Consider the following 27976-nt stretch of genomic DNA (forward strand, 5'->3'; position numbering starts at 1 on the left):
TACTCTTATTGGGTCATGCTAAGATTACCTTTAGCTTTGGATTATCTGGCTTATTGTACAACTCATTTTGTTTACTGAGTACTGAGTGAGTAGTGAGCTGTGAAATAAACATGGCTATAGACTGCCACATGAAGTATAGAATCAGCTGGTGTGTGAAATGTGATTCTTGCCTGGGTTTCCAGGCAGGCCTTTAGGTCCTGCTAGGCCATTAAGGCCATCCAAACCAGGTGGTCCAGAAAAACCTAAAATAACAAAAATAAAACAAACAAACAAACATTAAAAAACACTGGAAAAGGCAATTTTTTAACCTCATTTGGAAAAATCATTGTAAGATTAGTGTATGAATGTAGTGGATTTTCTTTTTTCCTTTCACCTTTAAACCCACGATTTCCAGGGAATCCAGGCAGACCAGGAACCCCATCAGGTCCCCTTCCTATTCCTGGCAATCCAGGCTGACCCTTTGGTCCAGGGAAACCAGGAGAGCCTGCAGAGAAGAAAAACTACATCTCAACACTTCCTGTAAATAGAAATCTCTATGAAGTCACGAAGGAATTACTGCAACAGGATGTTGTTTTCTTAGGGGTTACTCACCCATTATTCCATACCGTCCCTGTTCACCAGGAATCCCCTTCTGCCCGAGGAAACCTGGATTTCCTGGAAACCCATTATCGCCAGGTTCACCAACTTTCCCTTGGTCGCCTGTTGACATATTTAAAATGTTTTAAAACTTCTGAAGAAATCAGTGGTTGGAGACCAACTATGATCTCCCAAAAAGCTTGTCCCACAGTAATAAGAATTTATTCACCCCTACTAAATATATTTATTTTGCTAAAAATAAAATATAAAGGAAATGTATATTCTGCTCCATTTCAACAAATTTATAAAACATGATAACAACAACACTACAAGTGATGTGCTGCTGGATGCTTTTCTTTATTTACAGAGATGTGAAAAGGGAAAGACCATCTCTGAATCGAGGAGGGGGCCTAAAGGTACATCTTTCACCATCTTACAATGCTGTGATTGTAGCCGTTCCCCAACTCTCTGTGAATGGTACTCATGGCCATTGATCAGTGGTTGCTGATCAATGGTCATGACAAATAAAGTTTCGCCATAACCGAGTAAGGTGAGTCTTACCTGGGATCCCTGAATCTCCTTGCCGGCCTTTAAGTCCTGGTGCTCCAGGATAACCAAAAGTTTCTCCAGGTAGTCCTAAGAGAAAAAAGCATTTAAGTCAATGGATGTTTGCATTTGATTATGAACAGATGTAAAGAAGATGTTTATCACTGATGGTAGACTTCATATGTACTAGTGCTGTGCGATATGACCAAAATCTCATATCCCGATATAAGACATTTATCGTCCCGACAACGATATAAATCACAAAAATTTAACATTTTCTGTAAATTCTGTGAATCTCAGGCAACTTGTGTGAAGCTGGGTGTCGTGTACCTTATTTTAGGTATTTTCTTTAATGCATATTCCAAAATTTGACGTTTGAGAATAATGTATATTATCATCACGTCAGTTTATTTTGAAAAGTCGGAACAGGATCTTCGGCTTTATTGTGACAGATTTATGTGGAAAATAAACAAGTGGACAGCGGAGCCACATGCTGGGCTTACCGTTGTTGTTGCTAACAACAATGCATAAAAACAGTCGCTTGCCCATGCATAGTGCGGTTATTTTAAATATAAGAGAAAGTGAGAACTTTAAGAAATTAATATAGCCACTACAATATTGCCGTAAACAGTTTATTTTGCGACACAACGAAACAAATGATAGCGTAATACAGACGTTTTCATATCATCATCTGATGTATGTCATCATATCGAACAGCACTAATATGTACTCTCACCTTTGGCACCAGGCCGACCAACTTCTCCAGGCCTTCCAGGTAAACCTGGAAAGCCATTATTGCCCTAAAAAAAAAAAAAAAAATCTGAATTTTAGTCTCTGCATGGCAAAATTTGCTACATGTATATGCATCTTTTCTTACTTTTGGTCCCACAGTGCCGGGGAATCCCATAATTCCAGATTCTCCTTTTTGTCCAGAGAAGCCTGGAAGTCCTGGTTCCCCAGAAAGGCCAGGTTCTCCCAGGAGCCCTTTACTCAGATCAGGGAAACCAGGAACTCCAGGTCGTCCCGGGCGACCAGGTGCACCTGGCTGACCCTTGTCACCTGTTAACCCAGAGAAAGAGTTTGTAACACAAGGTGATGGATGTTCACAGCAGCAAAAAGCAGTTAAATACTTTATTAGACAGTCTAAATTTTGCAGAAGTGCACAGTACATGATATTTTGTTTGTTTGTTAAGCTGAGAGGTATCCCAACACAGGCAACTGTAGATGCTCTCTGTCTGCGAGGCAGTATTTCCACTAATCTGAGTCACTGCCCTGGCCCTCTTTATTGTGTTGATCCTCTCAGTACTTTCTGAAGTGCTGCTAATCACACAGACTATGGTTAATGATGAAGGGCGTGCCTCAGTTATTGTTTTCTTCCTGACGCAATTGATATTAATTGATATTATTTTAAATGCTAGTTATGCTTCCTCCACCAATTCAATGTTGAAGTCCTCATCTATGAAAAAAATTCTTATTTTAAAAAATATGTAACAAATATGAATCTCTTCTCTAAATGATTTAAAATTCACCAGAAGCTCCTAATAAAGTCTGCAGTTCATTTATGCTCTTCAGATTATCCGGTGACGTTCTGAAAGAAGCAAAGCACTATGTTACCTCTGGGTCCAGTAAAGCCAGAAAAGCCGGGTATTCCAGGGTCTCCGATGTCTCCTTTCTCTACAAGCTGAGATGAAAGAGGTCTACCAGGAAGTCCGGCTGGACCAGGTAATCCTCTGTCACCTGCCAAAGTAAAAACAGAGGAGTGTTGGTGCAAAGACACAGTTCATGCTACTTGACTGATAAATTCTTGGCCCTGAAAGATAACCAAAATGTTGATGACGTGGTTCCAAAACAGGGGTCTCCATCATGAGAGCCAGTTGTTGTGGTGGTTCAACCAAACACAGTCTCTGAAAAAACTTCTCATGGTGCCCAAAATTTAGGATGAGCATCTAATGGTGTGAGCCCTGCAGAAACCTACCAATCAATGGGAATGCCTTAGGACAAATGGAATTCAAATGTACAAAAACTAAATATCTGGGATGCCATTAAAAGTCTAACTTGTTCATGTGAGATTGTTTACAGCAAGTGCCCTTGAGATGCTGTTGTGACAGAGCCAAGTATTAGGCGGGAACAAAACAAACAGAGGGGGAATTGTAGCCATGCGTAACCATGTCACACAGTTTGCCTCATGATAACCTCAAGGAGTAGTATTAGCATTGCTAATTTATTCATTATTCACCCAGGATCAGTATACTTATTCCTTTTGGGGACATTTTACCTTTAGTTCCAAAGAATCCAGGTGACCCAGGGCGTCCATTTGCTCCAGGCACTCCAGGCTGTCCTTTCACTCCGGGAAATCCTGAGCTGCCAGGACGTCCTGGGAATCCAGGGAAGCCCATCATTCCTTGGAAGCCTCTGTCACCTGTGGAAATTAGGATAGTTAGTCACTATTATGATATCTGTAACAAAGCACAATGGCAGTGACAATGTCAGTAATACTGCACAGGTAACTGAAACATATGAAGCAGAGAAAAAAGTGAAAAGTTTTCCCGTCATTGGTTGGCTTTATTGTGCAAACTAATAAGAATTAAAATGAACTGAGTTGTCATGCTTCCCTTAGGCAGCATCATTCAAGGGTATAGCACACATTTTCTTTGTTATACAGATGACACTCAGGTTTATCTATCCTCGAAGCCTGACGACACAAACCTGCAAAAGTGTGCGTTAAACGGAAGGAATGTCTTAAAGACATACAGACTTGATGACCTCTAAATTCTGATGAAACTGAGGTCATTGCACTTGGCCCTAAAAATCATGCAAACATATTGTCCAACCTAATTATCTGGGCTTTTACTAACACTGTGAGATATCTTGGAGTTGTTTGACCAGAATTTGTAATTCATTGTTATCGGGCTGTCTTAAAAACTCCCTGAACAACCTTAAAAAAGGAATCTTGTTCACCACCACACCATGGTAATGACAAAAAAATATTTGATGAGATCAGTACATTGCAACATTGACCGTATTTCTGATGTTCGTACAATGGTGATATGAATTCCCCAACCAGTAGGATCACTCTGTCCATCATCATAGTCATTAAAGTCATGATCAACATCTAACACGACAACACTAAAAATGACAAATGTGGCCTTGAAAAAAACAAAAAAACAACTTCTGCAGACCCTTTCTTCCTGGCGTTCCTGGAATTCCAGCTATAGTCCCTGGTCCTGGTAAACCGGGGCGTCCCCTTGTTCCTGGTAACCCAGTAGCACCAGGTCGTCCCGGAGTTCCTTTCATCCCAGCAGGCCCTGGGAAACCTGCGTCTCCTCTCTCTCCTTTCCGACCAGGGAAACCTGCCAATAATGGAAGGAGACACAGTGAGAAAAACAAAACACTGACAACAATCTGACATTCATATAGACATATGGAAAAATGGCTGCTGGCTAATTATCTGGAAAAGCATGCAGTCTTCGGGTGCTTACCAGATTTTAAAATTACACAAATACAACCTCAAATGAACAACAACACATTTCAGGCTACACCATGTCATTATTTATTTGACAGAAAATTAAACGATACGATGATGTAGTCCAAAAGTACATCCCATGATTCAATAATAGTTAGCACCACCTTTAGCAACAATAACTTGATAATGTTCTGTATGATTTTATCAGTCACATCATTTTCTAATAATCTTGGCTCAGTATTCTTGACAGCGTTACTTCAGTTCATGAAGGTCTACAGAAATTAATGCACAGCTGGACACAGCATTTAAGTCAGGTTGAGGTCTGGACTTTAACTGGGCCTTTGTAGCACATTGTTTCTTTCTTTTTTCAGTCATTCTCATGTAAATTTGCTGCTGTGCTTGGGATCACTGTTCTGTTGCATGACCCGATTTATACCTTTATCTGTATGTCATGGTCCTGGGTTTGTGACCCAGTGTTTGTGTTTTCTGGTTTAATTTGTATTGGTTCTGTTTCCATGTCTTCCCTGTGTCGATGCTCCATGTGTAGTCCATCACTCATGTTAAGTTCTGTCTCCATGTTTATTCATCTGTTTCGTGTCTCTCGCTCCCTTGGTTCCCTGTGTTCAGTTAGTCCAGGGGTGTCGAACTCCAGGCCTCGAGGGCCGGTGTCCTGCAGGTTTTAGATCTCACCCTGGGTCAACACACCTGAATCAAATGATTGGTTCATTACCAGGCCTCTAGAGAACTTCAAGACATGTTGAGCAGGTAATTTAGCCATTTAAATCAGCTGTGATGAATCAAGGACACATCTAAAACCTGCAGGACACCGGCCCTCGAGGCCTGGAGTTTGACACCTGTGAGTTAGTCCATGCCTTAGTGTGTGTGTGTCTCATGTTTCCTGTTTTATTTTGATAGTCTGTTGTCCTGTCAGTTTTGCTTCCTCCCTGTCTGTTATGTCTGATTAGTTCCAGCTGTGTTTCCCCCTGTTTCCCATCATCTTGTTATCCTCCGTGTAACTAGTCTGCTGCCTGTTGTTTCGTTACTTAGTAACGCAGTAACACAGTGTGCATACGGGAAAGTAACAGTAATCTAATTACTTTTTTGTAGTAGTAATCCCTGACTTCTCTCGCTACTTGAAAAAAGTAATCGGATTACATCATTTTTAACGCATTACTGCCCATCTCTGATAATGACCTTTAACATTTAACATGACAACTGAGCCCTGTAGAGTCTGAGATGTACCTCTTGTGCATTTTCTCTGAGCATTGCAGGACTGATTGAAGGCGAATTTGCTGGTAGGACCACTCCTGGGAACACTTTTTACGCAATGCTTCTTTTCGCTTTTGTTTTTGTTTATTAAATACACAATGCAACATGCTTTGTAGTTCATCTGAGGCTGTGTTTGCCTAATTTTAAGACCTGCTAAGGACCAGACTATCTTTATTATGTTCTTATAGGTACAACCTTAGAATTTATGCGACTTTTTGACCATAACTGTATCATAATATAATAATATGTATTATTATCTTTTGTATGATATATACACTTACCTCCAACTATCAGGTTTTAACCTAGTTTTTTAACACACATATTAAAGCAGCCTTGCAAACAGCAACAACAATGCCATCACACATTTCTTTACAATACTTCATTGCTGCGATTGGGCTGTAATTGCACCCAGATTGCAGATTTTGTTGCAAAAATATGAAAGCTCAGTGTGGCTAATTTTGATACTCACATTACAGGAGAACCAGCCGATTGGTAATCATACTGTTTCTGAGTGCAATTCCAGACTAGCAAGGTTAAGCCATCTAAAGCACACTAACTGCTACTCTTTACATTCTTAAAAAATGAACCCATTTCCAGCACATCTGTGCTGCAAAGTTGCAGCTTATCACTTTTTGATCAATGCAAGAATGTGCTGAAAATAAGAAGTCCTTTTAAGAGTGTAAAATAAAAAAGCTTCTAGCTTTGAGTTAAACAGCGTTTGCCCCCAAATCTTCAATTTTCACACAAACCTGTTACAGTTAATTCATCAAACACATCTGGAACTGATTAGACAGAAACACTTAGTTCACAATGAGGTTAGTCGTTTCTGCAAGTAAGAACAGCAAACAGTGGCTTTCACATTTCCTGTGGAAATGCTTTATTTACAGAACTGTTACAAAATATCCATCTGGTTCAGTCTTTCTGTGGGGTGTGATGATGTCATTTCCTTCTAGCATCATAGTTTTATGTACTTAATAGTTACTGATGCAAACACAGTCACATGGCACGATTTGATGAGCACCTCATCAAACATAGGCAAAAGTGATCCTTCTCTTAGATAATGAGGTAACACTATATTTGGAGGAGGTAAACTGCTCCACCCCCTCCCAAAAGACAAAAATAAATAAAAAACAAAAATAAAATAAAATAAATTAATTAATATGCCATTCAATTAATCAAAAATAATCTGAAAATAATAAATAATATAGGCGTTAATGTTTTACTTTGCCTCTGTATTCATTCACCTTCATATTAATTTGCCCATTTATTTCCTTTACCATCTTTTCTTTCCAGAGAAGTGGTGTTACACCCCATACGAGACTCCACGACTGCACTGTGGAGATGGACATTTGTGCGCAGCACAGATGAGAAATGAAGGCAGCAGTTCAAGTGTTTGTTCTAATACACCAACAGCAAGAGGATGGAGGAAATGCAAGCCAAGGGTGGCGCGGCTGGGAGGGAGGAGAGATGGACAATGGGACGAGGGAAAGAGTGTCTCACCTGGGCAGCCTATAACGAGTGACCCAACACCAACAAAAAAAGGATGGAGGGATGAGAGGATGGATGGAGATGATGATGGTGGTGGTGGTGTTGGGGAAAAAAGATGAAAGTGACAAGGAGGAAGAACAGAGACATGGAAAAATACAACAATACAAAAAAAAGAGGGAGAAGACATTCTCGTGGGAGACGCAGTGTTTGATAAACAACAACACGATTCAAACGGGCAACTGTGATGATGGATGACTGTGAAAGAACGATGAGAACAAAAGAGGAATGAACCAGGGCTGGTGCAGGGATGAGAGGTGAAGGATTTCAGTAGAGATCAAAACAAAGTCATATTTCACTTTATTTTGCAATAATTCACACTAAGAATCTCTCAAAGGTACAAATCAGAGTGTAAAATGTGCAAAAAATAAAACAAAACCCCCAAATCATTTTTTCTCTCACCTGGTGGTCCTCTCAGACCCTTGATACCATCAGGGCCAGGTCGACCAGGAATGCCACCATCTGGGTCACCTGGAAGCCCAGGAAGGCCAGGATTACCAGGAATACCGTCAACTCCGCGTTCTCCTTTTCGACCAGGAGCACCAGGACGTCCATCAAACCCTTCAAGAACAGACTTTGTTCACAAAGTGTTGCTTGCAGACGCATTTGAATGCTAAGTCAGCTGACATTTGTTATTTCAGGACACCAGTCGAATACTATGTTTTTATTTGGTTTTGTTAAAATAGGTAACTGACTTAAATCCTGCTACCCACCAGGCATTCCGGGTCCTCCAGGTGTTCCCGGCTGGCCCTTGTCTCCAGGAATTCCTGGTAAACCGTTCTGTCCAGGAAATCCAGGTGTAGCTCCTAGCACCTCTCCAGGCTGGCCCTTGGCTCCAGGACGGCCTGGGACACCGTCCTTACCCCTGGGCCCGTCAAAACTCTGCCCTGGGATACCTGGAATACCAGGGTCCCCTCTGGGTCCAGTGAAACCTGCAGGGTATGACAGGCCGAGGAACGCATTAAAATGGACAACAGTGAAGTACAGGTCCTTCTCAAAAAATTAGCATATTGTGATAAAGTTCATTATTTCCTGTAATGTACTGATAAACATTAGACTTTCATATATTTTAGATTCATTACACACAACTGAAGTAGTTCAAGCCTTTCATTGTTTTAATATTGATGATTTTGGCATACATAACTCATGAAAACCCAAAATTCTTGTCTCAAAAAATTAGCATATTTCATCCGACCAATAAAAGAAAAGTGTTTTTAATACAAAAAAAGTCCACCTTCAAATAATTATGTTCAGTTATGCACTCAATACTTGGTCGGGAATCCTTTTGCAGAAATGACTGCCTCAATGCGGCGTGGTATGGAGGCAATCAGCCTGTGGCACTGCAGAGGCATTATGGAGGCCCAGGATGCTTCGATAGCGGCCTTAAGCTCATCCAGAGTGTTGGGTCTTGCGTCTCTCAACTTTCTCTTCACAATATCCCACAGATTCTCTATGGGGTTCAGGTCAGGAGAGTTGGCAGGCCAATTGAGCACAGTAATACCATGGTCAGTAAACCATTTACCAGTGGTTTTGGCACTGTGAGCAGGTGCCAGGTCGTGCTGAAAAATGAAATCTTCATCTCCATAAAGCTTTTCAGCAGATGGAAGCATGAAGTGCTCCAAAATCTCCTGATAGCTAGCTGCATTGACTCTGCCCTTGATAAAACACAGTGGACCAACACCGGCAGCTGACATGGCACCCCAGACCATCACTGACTGTGGGTACTTGACACTGGACTTCAGGCATTTTGGCATTTCCCTCTCCCCAGTCTTCCTCCAGACTCTGGCACCTTGAATGACATGCAAACGTTGCTTTCATCCAAAAAAAGTACTTTGGACCACTGAGCAACAGTCCAGTGCTGCTTCTCTGTAGCCCAGGTCAGGCGCTTCTGCCGCTGTTTCTGGTTCAAAAGTGGCTTGACCTGGGGAATGCAGCACCTGTAGCCCATTTCCTGCACACGCCTGTACACGGTGGCTCTGGATGTTTCTACTCCAGACTCAGTCCACTTCTTCCGCAGGTCCCCCAAGGTCTGGAATCGGTCCTTCTCCACAATCTTCCTCAGGGTCCGGTCACCTCTTCTCGTTGTGCAGCGTTTTCTGCCACACTTTTTCCTTCCCACAGACTTCCCACTGAGGTGCCTTGATACAGCACTCTGGGAACAGCCTATTCGTTCAGGAATTTCTTTCTGTGTCTTACCCTCTTGCTTGAGGGTGTCAATGATGGCCTTCTGGACAGCAGTCAGGTCGGCAGTCTTACCCATGATTGCGGTTTTGAGTAATGAACCAGGCTGGGAGTTTTTAAAAGCCTCAGGAATCTTTTGCAGGTGTTTAGAGTTAATTCGTTGATTCAGATGGTTAGGTTAATAGCTCGTTTAGAGAACCTTTTCATGATATGCTAATTTTTTGAGATAGGAATTTTGGGTTTTCATGAGTTACGTATGCCAAAATCATCAATATTAAAACAATGAAAGGCTTGAACTACTTCAGTTGTGTGTAATGAATCTAAAATATATGAAAGTCTAATGTTTATCAGTACATTACAGGAAATAATGAACTTTATCACAATATGCTAATTTTTTGAGAAGGACCTGTAGGAAGCACCCTCTCTATCGCTCTCTCTATGACAGGAGGTTGTAACCAACCAAGGTGGAATGTAAGACAGGAAACCGCCAAAGATCAAGGTTAAAGATTAAATATCGATAGACTGAATGTGGGGGAAATTCAGAATTTTTGATTTCAGATGAAGTTCAGGGTGCGCTCAGAATGTAAGCAGTTTATGTGAACAGATTTGTGTTTTTTGCCAATTTATCCCAGTTAATCAGTCTGCTATCACTAACAGACTGCATTTAATTACCACTTGATCCCATTTAATCACAAAGTGATGGCAGACTGACTCTTCTTGCCATTTTAACGCCATCTTGAAACACCAATGTTGCTTTGAAGACATCACCTGCCCATGCGCATGGTTATAGGCCATGGTTGTAGACATGGCCCCTGCAACGCGAACATTTCAAGATCGCCACAATTAATTACTTTTAACATGTTTATTGACATGTTTTAAACATGTCATTTTGTTTATGGCACAGCCTCCAGTAACTGCCTAATCATAAATGCAGCACTAGAAGCAAATGAAATAACCTGTCAGGGGCTGGGTCTGTGACCCAGTGTTTTGAGTTTATTTTGTATTTGTGATTTTCTTATGTTAAGATTGCGATAATATTAAGTTCTGGCGTTATTATTTAGTTAGGGTTTAGTTGAGATTTATTCTAGTTTTTGTTCCATCAATGTCTCCTGATTTATGAGTCGTTTCCTGTCCTCTGTGTAGTCGGTCTCGTCTTCTGTGTTTTTACTTTCATTTATGCCAGTGCATTAGTCTCTCCCTTCTGATCCAGGTTCTAATTGTCACCCTTGTGCTGTTGTGTCTATGTTCCATTATGTTTCCTGTTTTATTTTGTAAGTCTTGTTTCCATGTTCAGTGTGTTTAGTTTTGCTTCCCCTGTGGCATCACGTTTATTTGTTTCAGCTGTGTTTCCCCAGGTGTTTCCACTTCCATCATTACCCTTCTGTGTATTTAAGTCCCCCATCTTCCTCTGGTGAGTGTCGGGTTGTCTGGTTGTCTTCATGTCAAAGTTTCTGCTTCCAACTGTCCGGGTTCATGTTCATGCTCATGCTCATTTTCATGTTTGGATTATTTCACAGTTACATTTTTGCATGTTCCAATTCAGTTTCATGTTCTTGTCTTTTGTCATCATTTCATAGTTAGTTTTAGTTTTCCCACTTTAGGTTTTAGTTTAGTTCCACCTTTGTTTTTCTATTTTTTGTATCTTGTAATAAAGGCTTGCTTTTTGTTTAAACATCAGTTCATTTCTCCAGTGTCTGCTTTTGGGTCCAATTCATAAACACACCAGCTATCCCTGCCATGACACTACCTCTGTGTAATAGCATTATAAGAAGGCTTAAATCAGAGATTAGAGGATAATTAAATGAATTACACAATTCAATTTACATTACAATTAAAAAAAACTTTGAGTTTCATTTGTAATTATTTGACTTTTGCATGTTATGTCTTATTGCAGTCTGGATCGCAATGAGTACAGAGAAACCCCACCACGCAGTTTTACCTTCAGGTCCACGCACGCCTCCGGTGCCGGGGTCTCCTCTTTCTCCTTTGGGGCCATCAAACCCTGGACGTCCAGAGGGCCCTTGCAGCCCTGGTTTACCTTTAAGACCTGGCAAAGAGGCACAAGTTGATCTCTTATTATTAGCTGATTCTGATGATTTGTTTCCCCAGTTTGTAAGCAATAGTCACAACAACATTACAAGGAGAAATAGAGACAAAGTTGTTTCATAAAATTATTAATGAATATATTCATCTTATTTCTGTAAACACTGATTGAGAATCTTAATTGATCAACTAGAAAACCTAGAGCAACAAAGTAAAACCATGCAATTTGCACCTGTATCTACAAATGAACAATATGAAAGTGCATGCAAAGAGGACCTATTATGCTTTTCTCCATTTCCTGTTGTTCCATTGGTAGATTGGTGCATTAAACATGGGCAAAGTTTGAAATGTTGAGGTCAACTTGTGTAAAAGTAAACTACTACAATCTATTCTTGGATCCGTGATGTCATAGAGAGGGACAGGCAGCCAATCAGAGAACATATGGTGTAAAAGTGTATGTGTGTGGGGGGGAGGGGGCTAAAGCAACTTGTTGTGACAGTGGATGAGCTTAACTGTGATCGTCATAGAGTTTAAGGCTTTAAGGCTGTAAAATCACCATAAGACATCTGTTAAATCGTACCTGGTTGTCCAGGGAAACCGGGATCGCCTGGGTCTCCGGCCTCACCCGTAAATACGCAAGGCAGAGTTTGTCCTGGTAGCAGTCATACACAGGTTAGCATTCAGACCTCAAGCACTTGAATACACATTTAGAGTGAACACTTGGACACATAATAGCTAAATGTATACCTATTTATATATAAACACAGTTATAGAGTTGTGTATTCTTTTCATCTAATCAAATCAGGGCAAAGAGTTGAATTAGCACAATGTAGCACAGGTCAAAATCACATGTTAATAAATACAAACAAAATCTTCAGTATAGTGAAACATCAATTTTAACACCATTTTAGACATATGTGATAATGTATTGTTATAAATAACGGCAATATAAACACAGTGACACAGTAAAATGTTGGATAATTATATTCAGTGAATGTTTAGTTGCGTTGCCGATTGTCTATCGCCTCCGCTCACGCCAACAGAGACTTTTTGTGCAGGGAGTTAGAAGCAAATTCATTATATTAAGAAGATAATGGGAATTAGAAATCCAGTGCGGGTTTTGTGTTTGAGGATCAGTTGTATTATTTCCATTAGCACCCTCTCTTTCTTTCCCACTCGGCACCTTTCATTGGTTAAAAGCATTTTGCAGAGGCATGGCTTGAAAACATGCGCAAGATTTCAGCAGTTTTGATTGGAGGAAGCCGAGCACGTATAAACAGCCCTGAAGCTCGACAGTCAATCATCGACTGACTGGGCCTGAGTGGAAACCCTGAAGACGCAGGGAGCGAGAAGCTTCCATCAGCCTTATCATGAACAAATGATTGACAGTTAGCCAGTTGTTTCCAGAGCGCACTACGTTTCCCATGATTAAGGGAGACTGGGGCTTTTTCTGAAAAGACTTCCCTTATGAAACATTTCTAAGCTGTAATAAGACCTCAAACAATAGTCTGAGCTCCCAGACTGTTTTTTGACAGAGCTGCAGAAACACTGGAGTTTCTTAGGGGATTACCAAGGGTCTACTAATATTACAAGGGCAGAATGATAAAAAGGATAAACATGGGTTATTTCGGAAAATTCATAACCTGGCAACCCAAAGCTGATGAATGGCTTACATCGGGCTATCACATCATTAACCCTCTGAGATCTAAGTCATCATCTGTGCCAAACCTAACCCTAACTATAACCCTAGGCAATCAGAATCACTCTTTCTTTTTATGCCCAAATCTTGGCAATTAGGGAACAAAGACAACAACTTTTGTTTAACCAGAATATAGGCTTAGGTTTGGATTATGATCACACGTTATTTTGTCTCCCTAAATATACTGAGTAAATTTTCCCTTTTCTATCTTCAAGGCGCGACAGGCTTGACTAAAGCAAAACCCATGGTTACATTTTTAATGGTCATCATTGATACGATGTCTTCTTTTCTCTCTATTTTAGTTTTATGAATTATGACATTTGCAGTTCTTTACACACTATTGCAATAACTTTGGACCCAACTGTTCATGGTAGGTTTACTGGCCTAAAAAGTTTTTCTAGTTTTTGAAAGTCATATGATTGAAGCATCATTCATTGAATGTGGAATGCTCTTTTTCTGAAACCCATCAGACAGATCAAACAGGTTGCTTCCATTGTAAACAGCAGCAGCATATTCATCCACCAGCTGCTCGTCTGCCTGAAACTAACTCTAGAGGTTCTGTCGAAGGCTCGCTAGCCTGGCTGGTGGATAAAAGAATCAGTTACCCACCCTGTCCCTCTTCGGCGTCATTAAGCCCTTCACAGATGCTTTCACCTGGATAGATACACATGCACAAAGGAGGTCAGAGAGACGAGGGGATGGATGGATGGGGGAGATAAAGACAGGTAGAGAGAGAGGGAGAGGCAGAAGGTGGCAGCATACAAAGCCAGTTAGGTTGATTTGCATGCTCCAATAAAGCCATTGAGTTGGGTTTTCATCACAACAGGTATCAGCAAATCAGCAATAAGTTCACTCAGTTCAGGCAAAAACAGGTTATTGCCGTCAACATGAGAGGAGAGAGAAGAAGGAGGGGCATCAGTGTGCCAGCGAGGCATCCAAACACTTTGTTCTCTCTTAACTCCTGCCAGCGACAATAACCTTCATATTAAAAGCAAAAATTAATCAGTCGTCATGGTATGAAAGCACACATTCATACTAAAGATGAGTGGCCAGCTGCTGCCGAAAGGTTTGTGTCATTTAGCCTCAGGCAGAAGTGGGCGTCTGCTGCTGCCATCATTTTATATTCGTTGTGGCTGTAGCAAAAAATTGAAAAGTGTAGCTAGAAGCTGACTGTTGATAAGCTAATATAAGATTAGTAAAAAAAAAAAGATTTGCAAAAGAAAATACACACAAAAACTCTGTTTTGGTTTGGTTATATAAATTTAGTTTAGCAGCAGATTTTTGGGTAAAAAGCCAGACATGGCAAACATCAAACTTCTCACCTGTTCTGAGACTAAACAAGCACAGTCGTTTTAGCGTAATCAGCAAATACATCATCATCATTAAGCATCAATCATTCCATTAAGGAAGCAGTTTATAGATTGTTGGCTGCAGGTGAAGTGTGTAAGTACATTAATGGAGACCGTTAATCATTTCGTTAATCATTTGCTGCTGCAGCCGAGGAAACACGGAGAGCAGGAAGCTGCTTTGGAAGAGGAAATCTAACAAGAGCCACAAGCTCTGTTCAGGTCCTGGACAGGCTGCCTCACAGAGGTCTTATAATGATCTAGCATGTGAGGATGATAACTGTTATATGCTGAGGATGGACAGTGATGGGATGAGGTGGTGTGGCTATCGGCCTGTGGAAGAAGACTGCATGACACACATTCACATATTTTATGTCATTCTCTGTCTCACGGACACACACTCAAAACACCATTGTTTACCTTTCTCTCCAGGTGAACCAGGTGGCCCTGGCAAACCAGGTATACCGGGTTCTCCGGGGTCTCCATGCAAGCCGGGTGCTCCATCGTAGCCAATGCCCGACTCACCAGGGCCTCCAGGACGTCCCTTAGAACCTGGAAACCCTTGGAATCCTTTTTCTCCCCTTGAGCCGATGCCTGCATCACCCTAGAGAGGAGAGGAGAGGAAAGGAAAGGAAAGGAAAGAAAGGAAAGGCGAGAAATGGAAGAGGGAATGGAAAATAAGGAAACAGGAAAAAGGATAGGACATGAAAGGAAAGAGAAAAACAAGAAGAAGGAGAAAAGGAAAGTTAGAGGAAATATAAGAAAAAGAAAGTAAATAAAGCAAAAAAGGGAAAGCAAAGGAGGTGAGTGGTAGAAAATGTGAGTAAAACAAAAGAAGGATAATGAAAAAGCAGGAGAGAAAACAGAAGACAAAAGATAATAAAAAGAAGGAAAAGAGAAAAAGGAAGGAAAGAGATGATAAAATACAAAATAAAAGGGGGAAGAAAGGGGGATGAACAGAAAGGCACAGAAATTATACGGGAGAAGGAAGGAAATAAAGGAATGAGATGAAAAGACAGGAAAGAAGCAAGAGACGAAAAACAAAAGAAGTAGAAAGGGAAAAAAAGAAAATGAAAGGACAGAAAATATATGAGAGGAAAGAGGAAATGAGTTTACAATGATCCTCATTTGGATGTCTTTTTAAAAACGTATTAAATTAAAATCTTTCTGAAGATGAATTGATATGTAAACTGTATTTCGAGGGACTCACTGGGGGTCCGGGAAATCCAGGGAAGCCAGGCAGTCCGTCTCTTCCAGGATTTCCTGTTTCACCTGTAGGACCTCTGGGTCCAGGATCTCCTATAACTCCCTTCGACCCCAGATTTAGGGTGGGGTAATATGGAGCCCCCTTCTCTCCCTTACGCCCGGGGAAGCCCTGCTGACCAGGAGGACCCTGCATAGTTACAGAAATTTGAAACTTCAGAAACTGGTATGCATGCATTTATATTACTTATCATTATGATTAATACGATGATGATGATGATTATTATTATTAATAATTCCCATTCAAGTCATATCAAGGGCAGAGTTTTGCTTACACTAGGTCCTGGAAGACCACTGAAGCCTAGTGAACCGGGGTCTCCAGGAAAACCCTTCACTCCAGGGAAGCCAGGACTGCCATTGGTTCCTGGACGTCCAGGTGGTCCAACTAACCCCGAGAAGTCTCCTCCTGAACATCTGCAGTCACCGGGGTCACCTGCAGGATGGTGGGATTAAGAATTGTAGATTGTAGCACTTGTGCTTTTATTTCCAGTAGTTGTGTTTGTTCCCTTGGATACCGATGCTTCGTATTTGTATTTTGCAGCTTGCTTTTCATTTATTACATCTGCTCCTGTGTGGGTAAACTCCTCACTCACCTCTTCACTTCTCCACAACAATTTAGACTCATTTTGAAAGAAAAACGCTATGATTTAAATATATTTTTGCAAGAAGCAAATCATTTCATTTCATGAAGTCTGCATATCTGTGTGTACCTCTAAACCCTTTGGCACCAATGTTTCCTGGCAATCCTATGGGACCAGGCCGCCCGGGGCCTCCAGGGGGAGCAGTTGGTAGACCTTCAGAGTCACCTGCAAGCACAAACACACACGCAAAGCTACACCCATTAGAGGTTACACCAACCGCAAAGTAGCTTTAAAAGTCACAAATTGTTACTTTAAGATTTTACACAAACACTTTATACTTATTTAAGTTTCTTGAACTGATTTATTGCTTCTCCTTTTTAAACCATGCTTTCAATAACCGGAAAAGGAATTACTCAAGCCAGCAGAGCGGAAGTGCGGCTTGAAGGCACAGTTTAAAATCAGGTTAGTTTGCTTTGTTTGGTTTCCAGATTTGACAAAAGATTTAAGCTGCTGTTGCAAGATGAGAGGCTTATTTTTTGTCATCTTAAAATGTAAAACAACATGAACCCTTTCAGTGATTTTACATCGACCGTCATGGTTAAGAGCTACTCGCCAGAAGCAGCATGCACAGCCTGTTGCAGTTCGGAGCCTTACCCCGGCAAAGAAAATACCCAAACACAGCATCTTCCATGCAAGTGAAATCATCTTATAACCACCTTCGGATATTTTTCCAGTGATTTCCTTCCAGTATGTTACACAGACTGTTTCTCCCTGTGCTTCCATGTGTTTGTTTTAGAAATAAACAGTCATTATAAAAATCTTTTGCTGGCAAGCGTTAATGTCCACGTGAGATCTGTGAATTACGTTCACAGCAGGCGACACCTTGTCACCAGAGATGAGAAAAGCAGCTTGGATCAGTAGAGAGAGCCTCTCATATCCAAGACTGAAGCTGGCTACACTCTATACTAACAACCGCTCCCTCCACAGCACAGAAGTGAATAAAATAAAGCATTGTGGCAGCTAGATGCTGCCTGTGAAAGTTGAGTCTGCGGTTTTGAATTTCACTTTGGCAGGGTGATTGTTGCTGGCGAGTTTCAAAGAAATATGGCTGCCTTTGGGATACCTGTAGGACTGACCTGTATCAGGATAGATGTAGCAGGGGTCAGCGTTTGTGCCTTGGAGGACAGCAAAGTCAGTCAGCTGTTATATTTGAAAGTGTTTCTATTTCTTGTCTTTCGCTTCTACCGAGTAGTTGAATTTTATTGTGCTTAAAATGTAAAAACCTATTTTTTTATATACTGAAAAATATTTTGCTTCAGTCCCCGCAACCCCAACAGTAACAGAAACTGAGCACAACTTACACAACAGTCAAAGCTCAAACATGTATAAGAAAATTAGGAGGAAAATAAAAATAAAGCTGTACTTTAAAATATTCAGTTTCTACTTCTGCTCGCCTGAGAGGGAAGGACCACAGAGCTTTATCTGCTGTTTTTGTGTAAATGTACCTGGAGGGCCTTGAGGTCCAGGAAGGCCACTGGGTCCTGGGGGCCCAGAGGGTCCTGTGAAAACTTCAAAACCAGTGGGTCGTAAGCCGGGGTCACCCACTTCTCCTTTTACACCTTTGGGCCCAGGAGGACCTTGAAGACCTGTGTGCACAGACAGCTTCTGTTGTCTAAAGATCATTACTGATGGTGGTTAATCCTCCATGATCAGTGTGAGTCTGTGTGCATTACCTGGACCAAAACGATTAGGTCCTGGTTGGCCGGGAGGTCCTGGAAAGCCTGGAGGTCCCTGGTCACCCCGGGGTCCTGGAAAGCCACGTAAACCCGAGTCCCCTGGAGATCCTGCAACCAATCACAGAAGAGGTGGTTAAAGGGCAGGTGGTTCACAGGAACACGTGTAAAAAAAACATAAAGTGTTCATGTTACCTTGAATAGCATAACCCCCATTAACATAAGAGCGAGGTCCTGGGGGTCCGGGGTCTCCCTGGTCTCCCTACAAGATGTACCCAAAAAACAGGTTAGAGCACAAATATTGATGGTATCATCTCTCTAAATCTTTAACCAACATATAGATAAGTAACCATTTTTAGTTAGCTAACCATAAAAGCCAGAGGGTGCTATCTGAAAATGTGTCATTGTGGCAGAGTGATATTAACATTTTGTGCTTTCAGTGATGCTCATCTGCTCTTCTGGCTGTAATGAGTGGTTGGTGGGTTACTGTCTTCTTCTCAGCTCAGAGTAGCCAAGCCATCAAGCCACTCTCCTTTGATATTAACAAGGTATCTTCACCCACCTTTCTTCCTCATTCTTTGCTCGGTTTGAACCTCAGCAGGTCATCTTGACCATGTCAACATGTCCAAATACAATTGCTGCCATATTATCAGCTGATTACATATTTGCGTTACCAAGAAATCAAACGGGTTTAATGAAATGGCCTCTAACTGCTAAGCTAGGGTACTCTTTATAAATGAATTTAGATTTGTGATTAGGCAACTTAATTATTGTTAATGTTTTGTATTAAAAATATCCTTACAAAAAATATTAAGCTTTTACAAGTCGTCAATACCTCTGTAACAAGAGTAGTATATTTTACAGATATAGCAATAGAAATTGCTACCATCAATGTGAGCACATCAGCCCCATCTGCTGGTGAAATAGCAGAGAAGCTTTATACAAACTTTGCCCTTTCAGCTGCTCCCTTTATGCCCAAGGGGTCACCACGCGTGTGGATCTGATATATTGTGGTGTTATAAATTCACAGGTTCACTAATTACAAATGATATAAAACTTCTTTTTAGTAAGAAATGTTGATGTCTCTTTATAATAATTAGGATATAGGAAAACACAGTTAGAGGAACAGTGATTCTACCTTGAATCCTGGGTATCCCGGTGAGCCAGGGATGCCTGGACGTCCTTTGGGTCCCTGGGTGGAAGAAAAAAAAAATCTAAATTTAGCATACTGTACAGGTTCAAAGACTAATGGCTATCATGCCGTGCAGCAGGGGTGTTTGTATTGACAATAATATATATATTTTGTAATGAGTTAGAAAATAAGAGGATGCAGTAACTACTGAGTTTCCTGTAGATAATATGAGGTTATCTGAAGTGTACTTGGAAGTATGTACTGTATTTTTTCTTGGCTTTTGTTGGAGTTTTTGGTTGTGACTGCACATAAATATGATTATTAACATGGAGTAAGGGCAACAAATGTGTTGCTCTTTTCTTCTATGATTTAAGACCATCAATTACATTTTTACATGAAACCCCAATTCACTAAATATAGGTAAAATTATATTCATTTAAAAGAAAACAAATTTCAATTTGGCTCTGGTTAAAACAACAGTAGATGGATCTCCTCTTCTATGTAGGAAAGATGTGTCTAATATAAGAGGATAACTGTGGAGATGATGGCAAAAAAACAATTACTTTCACCTGTAAGCCAGCTGAGTATTTTCTGTGGCACATAATTAATGTCAGAACGATTACTCTGTGCTTACAAACCCTACCTGCAGTCCTGGAACACCGGGAGGTCCGTTAAGCCCTGGAGCACCCTGCTTGGCGGAAACACAAACAACACCCACCACAGAAGAAGAGGAAATGGTGTGAGGAGTTCCCCTCACAAAGGGAAATAAGGAAGGAATTTCAAACAGTAATGTCACTAAATGCAGTGCAACTGAAGCCAAAAAGCACAGAGTCTTACTCTGCTCCCAGGGTATCCAGGAATGCCCTTTTCCCCATATTCTCCAGGATAGCCAAAGGGTCCCTGTAATTAAACGACAAAAAGGAAGGTCTCCTGAGTCAAAATTTCTCCTAAAATACATTTTGCATGGTGGGCATGAAATAAAAAATAAACAAGCAAACAGTTTGAATACTTACAGGTAGGCCGGGTATTCCAGGGTATCCTTTAATTCCCTTTGGACCGGGGTCACCCTTTGAGAGAGGTAACGAGAGAACAAAGTAAACAACAGCAAAAAATACATCCTTGTTACGCACTCCATCCCCATTTGTTTTTGTTTCATTCATTGCTTTTAATATATCATGGATCCTGTTCACGTATGGTTTCTTCTTTGCGCTTAGAGCTTTAACCAGCATTTTGTGGATGGATTTGTAGACGTGTTCCTGATTTTCATGACTGAATCATTCCTGTTTTTAATGCCGCGCCATCTGAGCGCCCAGAGATCACAGACAACAATAGGAATTTTTGGATTCCTCCAGATTCTCCAAATCTTTTGATATTATGCACTGTAGATGACGACATATTTTAAGTATTAATAATTTTATATTGAAGCACATTATTCTGAAATTATTCGACAATTTGCAAATAGTTGAACCTCTGCCCTGCATTACTTCTGAGAGGCTCTTTTTTATATCCAATCATGTTACTCACCTTTTGCAGTTAACCATTTTTCTTAAAATTAAGCATTTCCTCAGTTATTCATAAAATATTTGCAAATTTGCAAATCATTGCATTCAGTTCTTATCTAGAGTACATTTAAAGCATCGCAATTTTGGGGACAAGTGGGGTTGTACTTAATTGTGCTAAAATCAGGATCGTCTGTGATAGTCATAATTTGTTTGACAGTCAAGTAGATGTACTCCTCTTGTTGAAATGCATGCGGGACTGTTGTGCCTCAAGTCTGTTGCATGTAATTTAATAGCAGTGACTGTTAGTCCCTCCCTAATTTACTGTTTTGATGAAGTGGAATTAAAGATGTCATTTTTTCACATCTTTTCCTTCTATTTGTCTCTTATTCACAGAGCCTGAGGTTTATTATTTTGACCTTCCAGCTGTGAAACTTTTACTGACTCAGGCATGCAAAAGGTCTTCTAAAAGTCTGAAGATCACTGAGGTCTCGGAGCAAGAGCTACCAAAAGAAAGGATTGTCATTATTGTGAGGTATGTCGGGAAGTAGGTGGCTTTTTTCCATCGCTGTGCGGCTGTGATCTGATTTAATCATGCTTCAGTCTGATAAAAACAACACCTCGCTAAGAAAACGGTCTCGTGCAGCTCGTCATTTAACAGCTTAATGTGGCTGCTGCTGTCTGTTTAGACCCTAAAGCACTAACATGGGGTGATTTGCACCCACGCGGTGAGTAAATATCACTCAGTGGTATTTCCCAGGGGAATTCATATGCTCAAAAGGTATAAAGTCAGCTGGTCACCTTCACCTTTCAAATTTTTTTTTGTTGTTGTTGTTTATCTATCCTACTGTTTTCAGTGATGCAGGGAGACTGTGACCTCCCTGGAAAAGGATCACATTTCCCAGGAAAAAGTTTCCATTTTTCTTTTATTTTTGTAGATTTTTTTCTCTTTGATACCTTTTTTTTTGTAGAGGGGAAATAAAAGAAGAGTACTTTTTGCCGTGCATTTTTCTACTTTAATACATTTTGGGAAGCATGTTTTAACTGATTTATTATATCAGGGGAAATGTTCCCCGACATTAGCAATAGCGTTACAAAACTAGATGTTAGTGTTGTGAGTTTAAATGTGTTCAATACTAAACTGCAGCATTAGTATAGTGTTGGTTTTTAACTTTCTGAGTGGCCATAGGCTCAGAAACTATTCTGGTCACCTCTACAAACAGAAGTTAGATGCATTCGCAGAAACTCTTGGTAAAGGACAGGAAGCCTTTTGCTTCTGGTCCTGTTTATATTGATCAGCCACGCTGGAGCGTGCTTTGGTTGCATGAAGCAAAAACAATATGTGTTGGGGAGCAAACAGAGAGCTCGCTTTTCAAGAAATCTGCCAGATGACCATCGCTCTCATGTGGCAATAATTAAAAATCTACTTTTCAGAATGACACATGGACATAACAGGAAGTCTTGGTTTGGATATGTGTCGGTTACACCCAAAAAAATGTCCATTTCTCTGATTCATATAGTAGTGAACCTGGGAGAAGTGAAGCATACAAGTTTACCAACACATGATGGTGTCGATCACTTTCAGGCTGTTGCCACCATTAAAATGACTTTTTTATGTTCGAAACTGATTTTTTTGTGACAGTGAAATAAAACGCTAATTATGACTTGTGTTTCCCAACAAACCTGCATTCCTTTGTCTCCTTTGGGAAAACCCACAAACTCCACAACGCCATTGATCATTGGCTGGCCGGGGTCACCAGGCAAGCCCATGTCGCCCTGGATGCGGTGACCAAGGAAGAAAGAACTGTTTACGCTGACGAAGCGCGGGGAAAAACAACCCCAGCTTTTGGAACGTTTAGGGGAAGAGAGGGCAGACTGTCGACTGGAGGATGGACGGCATGAGGCCGCGCAGGAAGCGGCTGAAGAGAGCGCAGACCGAGGAGAGGAGCGAGGAGCTTTATGGATGAGGATGAAGAGAGGCTGGTGTTTGTTTTTTGGGTTTTTTTACAACTTTTATCCTACTTACAGAAACTTTGAAGGAAGTTCAGACAGTAATAGTCAGATTAAATTTTAACTAAACAGATATGAGTACTATGATTTCTTTTGGCAGATCTCCTCATGTTTCCAAAAGTGTCTGTACTCAAGATGTGTCAGTCTGTGTCATGTGTTTGAAAGCTACCAAAAAATAAACTTTTTATCCAACGGGAAGCTTTAAGATCAATAGTTTGAACTTGAAAGCTCAGACATGCTGACTTTTTAACATTAAGTTTATAACAGCAACTTTTCACTAGGGTCCCTTTTGTCGTGTTCACTAGACTGCAGTTTAATGCATAAACGTTATAAGCCTCAAACACACTGCACAATGACAACACATCCCAAGGAAGAAAAACAATTTTATCCAAACACCTTTCACAATAAGAGCTTCTTAGTACAGAGCAATTTTTACTGAACCTAAACTAAATCAGTGGTTTTCCAGCAGTTAATCACACAGCACCTTTAATACCATAGTTTGACTCTCACACTCACAGTCTGCAGCAGCTGTGTTGCTTTCATTATTTTTATTACAGCTGTAAAACAAATATGAGATAAATACTGTATTTCTTATATGATCTTAATAAAAAAATTCAGGTTGGCTGAAAAATGTAAATGATTTTTTCTCCAAATTCTGATTAAAGATGCACGACTGCTGCTCTCTGTGAGTCTGGACAGTGATGACCGACCTCTCCTCCACCTCTCCCCGTGTCTCCTCACGTCCTCCCTCGGCTCCTTGTTTCCTCCCTCCAGCACGTCCTCCTCTCTGAGGTTTGTAAGGTTTGCTGCAATCACTGCTCCTCTTCTTTATTAGACCTTTGACCTGCCTACTGCTGCATCGTTGCACTTCTTTTTTTTGGTTACTTTTTGCAGTGAAACCCCCACCACATCCTTGCGTGTGTTTTTGTGTGTCTGTTGTGTTAGCTCAAAAACCTTCGCTCCTTCCCTTCCTTTGCTGTGTTACCTTATCTCCTTTGTAGATAGTGAGTGTTTTTGGGCCGCTTAGCGACGTGTCGCCGGGACTACCCCTGGGTCCGGGAAGACCCACGTCACCCTAGAGTCCGAAATACACACGAAACACACTGTTAGCCAATCAGGAGACGCGAAGAGCAGAGGAGGGGAAATGAAGAAAGGAAGGAGAGAAGGTGAGAGGAAAAGGAGAGAATGGGAGGATTATTTTAGTGAAGCAAAGGTGAGAAAGATAGCATCAGCACCTTGAAAAATCACTTTAAATTATATTCACTGAGCAGAGCAGATCTGGACTCTCAGCACAGTGTGCAGCAGAGTAGCATCAGAGCTGATCAGATGCAACTAATGACCTCAGTTTTCTTTTTTCAGAGTTAATCTAACCTGCTGTTATGCATATAAATGTGCACACAGTCGATAAGGGACATCAGTCCTTATATCGAAAGTAGATCTTTTTAAAGCTTTGTACTTCTTTAGGCGAGAAGGTGAGACCTGCACACTCTGCACGCTGCACAATATGAGATGTATCACTCCTCCTGTTTTCCACCTGGAGACAGCGTTTACACTGCAGTCTGCCTTTGGTGGCAACTGTGACATTTAGCTGTCGCCTCATTGTTCTAACACACAAAACAAAACTATCCACTACACTACACACTAACTACACAAGACAACACACTAACTACACACTCCAAACACACTAAACGTCACAAATCTCTCACATCTCAAAACTCGCTCTCTCTCGCCGTCACTCCTAAAACTTTACCCTCTTCCCAAACAACCAAATGCCACGTTGCCATATCACTTTTTGATTGGTCGACATGGTAAATGTTTCCACCAACAGGAAAGGGGTGTTTTTTGTTTGCTTTTCTTTTTTTTTAAGCAGCGAGTGCCTGCTAGCGCTGTCCTTAGACAATACACATGACGATAGTATTCAGGAAAAAATATCGCGTCTATATTTTTTTAATCATGACTTTGGTTTTACGTGGCCTATCAACACAATTTAAAAACTGATATACAGTGATGGGAATAACGGCGTTACAAGTAACGGCGTTACTAACGGCGTTACTTTTTTCAGTAACGAGTAATCTAACTAATTACTATTCCTATCGTTACAACGCCGTTACAGTTACTAACAAGGAAACGCGGTCTGTTACTATTTTTCAACAAACAGACGGTTGAAGCTGTGTTCAGCTTACCGCATCTTATATCAGTAGCACGGAAGTAGCTGACTACGTAAGTAATCTGGGCGCTACAGCTTTAAGCAGCTGCGCGCGCTCCCGCGGACGCGAAAATCACGATCACTTTTTGCACAACACCTGGAGCTAAGGGGGCAAAACAATCGCATGAGTGCTGCTGTTTGACTGAGGAAGAATAAAGTAGTCGTGGTAAGCCAATCACATGACCACTTAAAGACAAAGCAACACGGTGATATATACCAGTTTTTAAATTATGTTGATAGGCCACGTAAAACCAGAGTCAGGATAAACAATATATACGCGGCATTTTTTCCTCAATAGTTTCGTCACGTTTACTGTCTAAGGACAGCGCTAGCAAGCACTCTGTGCTTATGACCAAAAACAACAAAAAAAAAACAGCGGAAGTTTTAGGAGTGACGGCGAGAGAGAGCAGAAAAAGAGAGAGAGAGAGTTTTGAGATGTGAGATTTGTGACGTTTAGCGTGTTTCGAGTGTGTAGTTAATGTGTTGTCTTGTGTAGTTAGTGTGTAGTGTTGTGGATAGTTTTGTGTGTCAGAACAATGAGGCGACTGCTGTCTCCAGGTAGAAACAGGAGTGATACACCTGCTGCTGTCAGACCTGCAGGTATCAGGCTGTGATGTTCTCCTTTATAGTGGACAGAAATATTTGGAGTGGCACAAATAATTTGTGTGGCATCGTATTGAAGAACAGCTGATTGTTCTGTAAATAGTTTGAAATGGTTATTTAAAAAAGGGTAAAAGTAAACTTGTGCATAGGATTTTAAAATTGACAATTTATAGTTGCATTTAAAGTTATGAAATATGATTCATTAAACATGTTTGTGGTTGTTACAGTAAAAAATATAACTTTTTCTACTCTGATTTTATGGTTTTTGTCTGATTTTAGATCAATTGTGTTAATACAGTATGTCAAAATGAAAACATGACTGTAAATTCAGACACATGAGGTTGTGCTGAAAAGAATGATACCAAACAAGGCAAAGTAAATAGTTTTTAAAGGTGAAATGTGGAGGGAAAATCAAAAGTAGTAAAAAATGGCCAATTATACCCTGGACCCCAGAGGGTTAAACTTTTTTTTTAAAGTAACGCAATAGTTACTTTTCAAGTAATTAATTACTTTTAGGATATTGTAACTCAGTTACTTTTTTGAAGAAGTAACTAGTAACTATAATTGAATTACTTTTTCAAAGTAACTTGCCCAACACTGCTGATATATAGTTTGAACTGATGTCCCCACTTTTAACACAAAAATGGTCTCACTAACATTTTTTAAATCTTCTCTTTCCCACTTGCGGTTATTCTTCTGTCACAAATCAACTCTGACACTCGTCTCCACCCACTCCCAATGGCCTGAACTCTCTTCTTCACCTCTCTTGTGCACTGCTCTCCCTCTCATTCACAGACATGTATTCTGTCCTACTTCTACTGACTTTCCCTTTTCTCCCCAGAGCAGACCTCCACCTCTCCAGGGTCCCTTCCACCTGCTCCCGACTCTCACTACAGATCACAGTGTCATCTGCAAACATTGCAGTCCGCAGAAACTCCTGCCTTACAGTTGGACTCTATTCTGTCATATAAATTTACTGCATTTTTTAAAATGGTGACGCTGGTGGAGCAAAAGAAAAAGGAGGCAAAAAAAAGAGGGTAAAATATAAATATAAGCCTCAAAAACAGATCAGAGAAGGTAAAGGAATAATAGCCGTGATAGATAAAAAAAGAAGAAGCTTAGTGACACTATATATATTATAGTCAGTGTAAAAAATTTCAAGGTCAGAATTAAAGAGAAATACACATGTTGCACATTTTTTTACTGAAAAAAAGTGTAATTCAATCCTAAAAGTGCATTTCATCAGGCTAGAGAAGATCCAGCTGTTTCCACATTCACTTCATCCCTGTTTTTATCCTTGCTCAGTCTCTACGGGTTTTGGTTGATCACAGCATGCATGCAGTGTGTGAGGAAGATGAATGTTAGTAGCACCTGTGCCATTTGTTCAAACGGTAGGGGCGGGTGTGTGGATTGATGAGCGGGTGGCGAATAAGAAGTCAAGGAGTGGGAGAATGACCTACAAGTCTCAGCAATCACCACCAGAGGCCTGATGTGGTCAAGATGGGTAAATAAAATCATACAGGAAGCAGGAGCGAGTGATTGCAGCACCCAGTTACAGCCCACAGATTACAGTCCTCCAGAGTGACAACTCAGAAATTTAAACTGGTAAAAGTCCAGGGTAGGATAGACTCACATAAAGTCAGCTGGGATTAGCTCCAGCCCACTCGCAAATCTGAACTGGAGAGGTGTTTTTGAAACTGTATGGATGGGACGAATTTTGGGTGAATTATGGTGAGAAATCTCTGAGCTGTCATTCAACAATAAAGAAACCAGTCCGTGAAGCCACTGGACATCTGACAAACTCCCCGATCTAAAGAAAAGAAAAGAAATTGCCAAAATAATTGAACTTGGAGTTGAGCTGGTCAGGATTAAGCTGTGCGATCTGTCCCAGGGAGTCTGCGTTTGTCTCAGCAGCAGCACGGATCACATGAAAGAACAAACCAGACCGAAACAAGTAGAGGCTCATGTGATTGTTTTTATCATTCAGGAAACAGATGCAAAAATCAGTCCAACACATGTGTCAAGAAGAGGATGGAGAGAGGAGGAAGGTGGAGGGATGCGGGAACGGGTGGGGTTAAAAGGAGAAGGAGGGAGGGATGCAATGGACGGAAGAAGAGCAGGCTGTGCCACCACCAAAATGTTAACATGCACGGTATTAAATCAATGAACTTTAGTGTCATTCAAGCCGACACACACACACACACACACACACACACACACACACACACACACACACACACACACACACACACACACACACACACACACACACACACACACA

At 40.9% G+C, this 27976-nt stretch overlaps 1 protein-coding gene and 1 long non-coding RNA gene across 4 annotated transcripts in view; one reads left to right on the plus strand and one right to left on the minus strand.

The window, feature by feature from the left end:
- Positions 1–27976, minus strand: part of LOC134624478 (collagen alpha-6(IV) chain-like) — a 151513-nt gene that overhangs the window by 7105 nt on the left and 116432 nt on the right. The window contains exons 12-37 of the mRNA XM_063469460.1: positions 22560–22652; positions 20391–20444; positions 20215–20277; positions 20021–20065; positions 19384–19437; positions 18441–18507; positions 18246–18356; positions 18018–18158; positions 16642–16737; positions 16207–16364; positions 15879–16061; positions 15089–15272; positions 13932–13976; positions 12204–12275; positions 11520–11627; positions 8113–8331; positions 7802–7960; positions 4302–4472; positions 3398–3541; positions 2737–2859; positions 2000–2181; positions 1859–1922; positions 1138–1212; positions 592–699; positions 374–484; positions 171–242 (exon numbers count right to left, since the gene is read on the minus strand). Coding sequence (XP_063325530.1) covers positions 171–242; positions 374–484; positions 592–699; positions 1138–1212; positions 1859–1922; positions 2000–2181; positions 2737–2859; positions 3398–3541; positions 4302–4472; positions 7802–7960; positions 8113–8331; positions 11520–11627; positions 12204–12275; positions 13932–13976; positions 15089–15272; positions 15879–16061; positions 16207–16364; positions 16642–16737; positions 18018–18158; positions 18246–18356; positions 18441–18507; positions 19384–19437; positions 20021–20065; positions 20215–20277; positions 20391–20444; positions 22560–22652 — 2902 coding nt within the window. The remainder of the gene's footprint in view (positions 1–170; positions 243–373; positions 485–591; positions 700–1137; positions 1213–1858; positions 1923–1999; positions 2182–2736; positions 2860–3397; positions 3542–4301; positions 4473–7801; positions 7961–8112; positions 8332–11519; positions 11628–12203; positions 12276–13931; positions 13977–15088; positions 15273–15878; positions 16062–16206; positions 16365–16641; positions 16738–18017; positions 18159–18245; positions 18357–18440; positions 18508–19383; positions 19438–20020; positions 20066–20214; positions 20278–20390; positions 20445–22559; positions 22653–27976) is intronic.
- Positions 381–7926, plus strand: LOC134624485 (uncharacterized). 3 transcript variants are annotated; one of them, XR_010093562.1, is made up of 7 exons: positions 381–519; positions 622–675; positions 944–992; positions 2014–2214; positions 2695–2844; positions 7148–7656; positions 7818–7926. It is a non-coding gene; the product is annotated as an uncharacterized LOC134624485 (long non-coding RNA). The 3 variants fall into 3 exon arrangements; XR_010093564.1 differs by lacking the exon at positions 2014–2214; XR_010093563.1 differs by lacking the exon at positions 622–675.

The sequence above is a fragment of the Pelmatolapia mariae genome, linkage group LG3_W (genome assembly GCF_036321145.2).
Source record: "Pelmatolapia mariae isolate MD_Pm_ZW linkage group LG3_W, Pm_UMD_F_2, whole genome shotgun sequence".
Classification (NCBI taxonomy): Eukaryota; Metazoa; Chordata; class Actinopteri; order Cichliformes; family Cichlidae; genus Pelmatolapia; species Pelmatolapia mariae.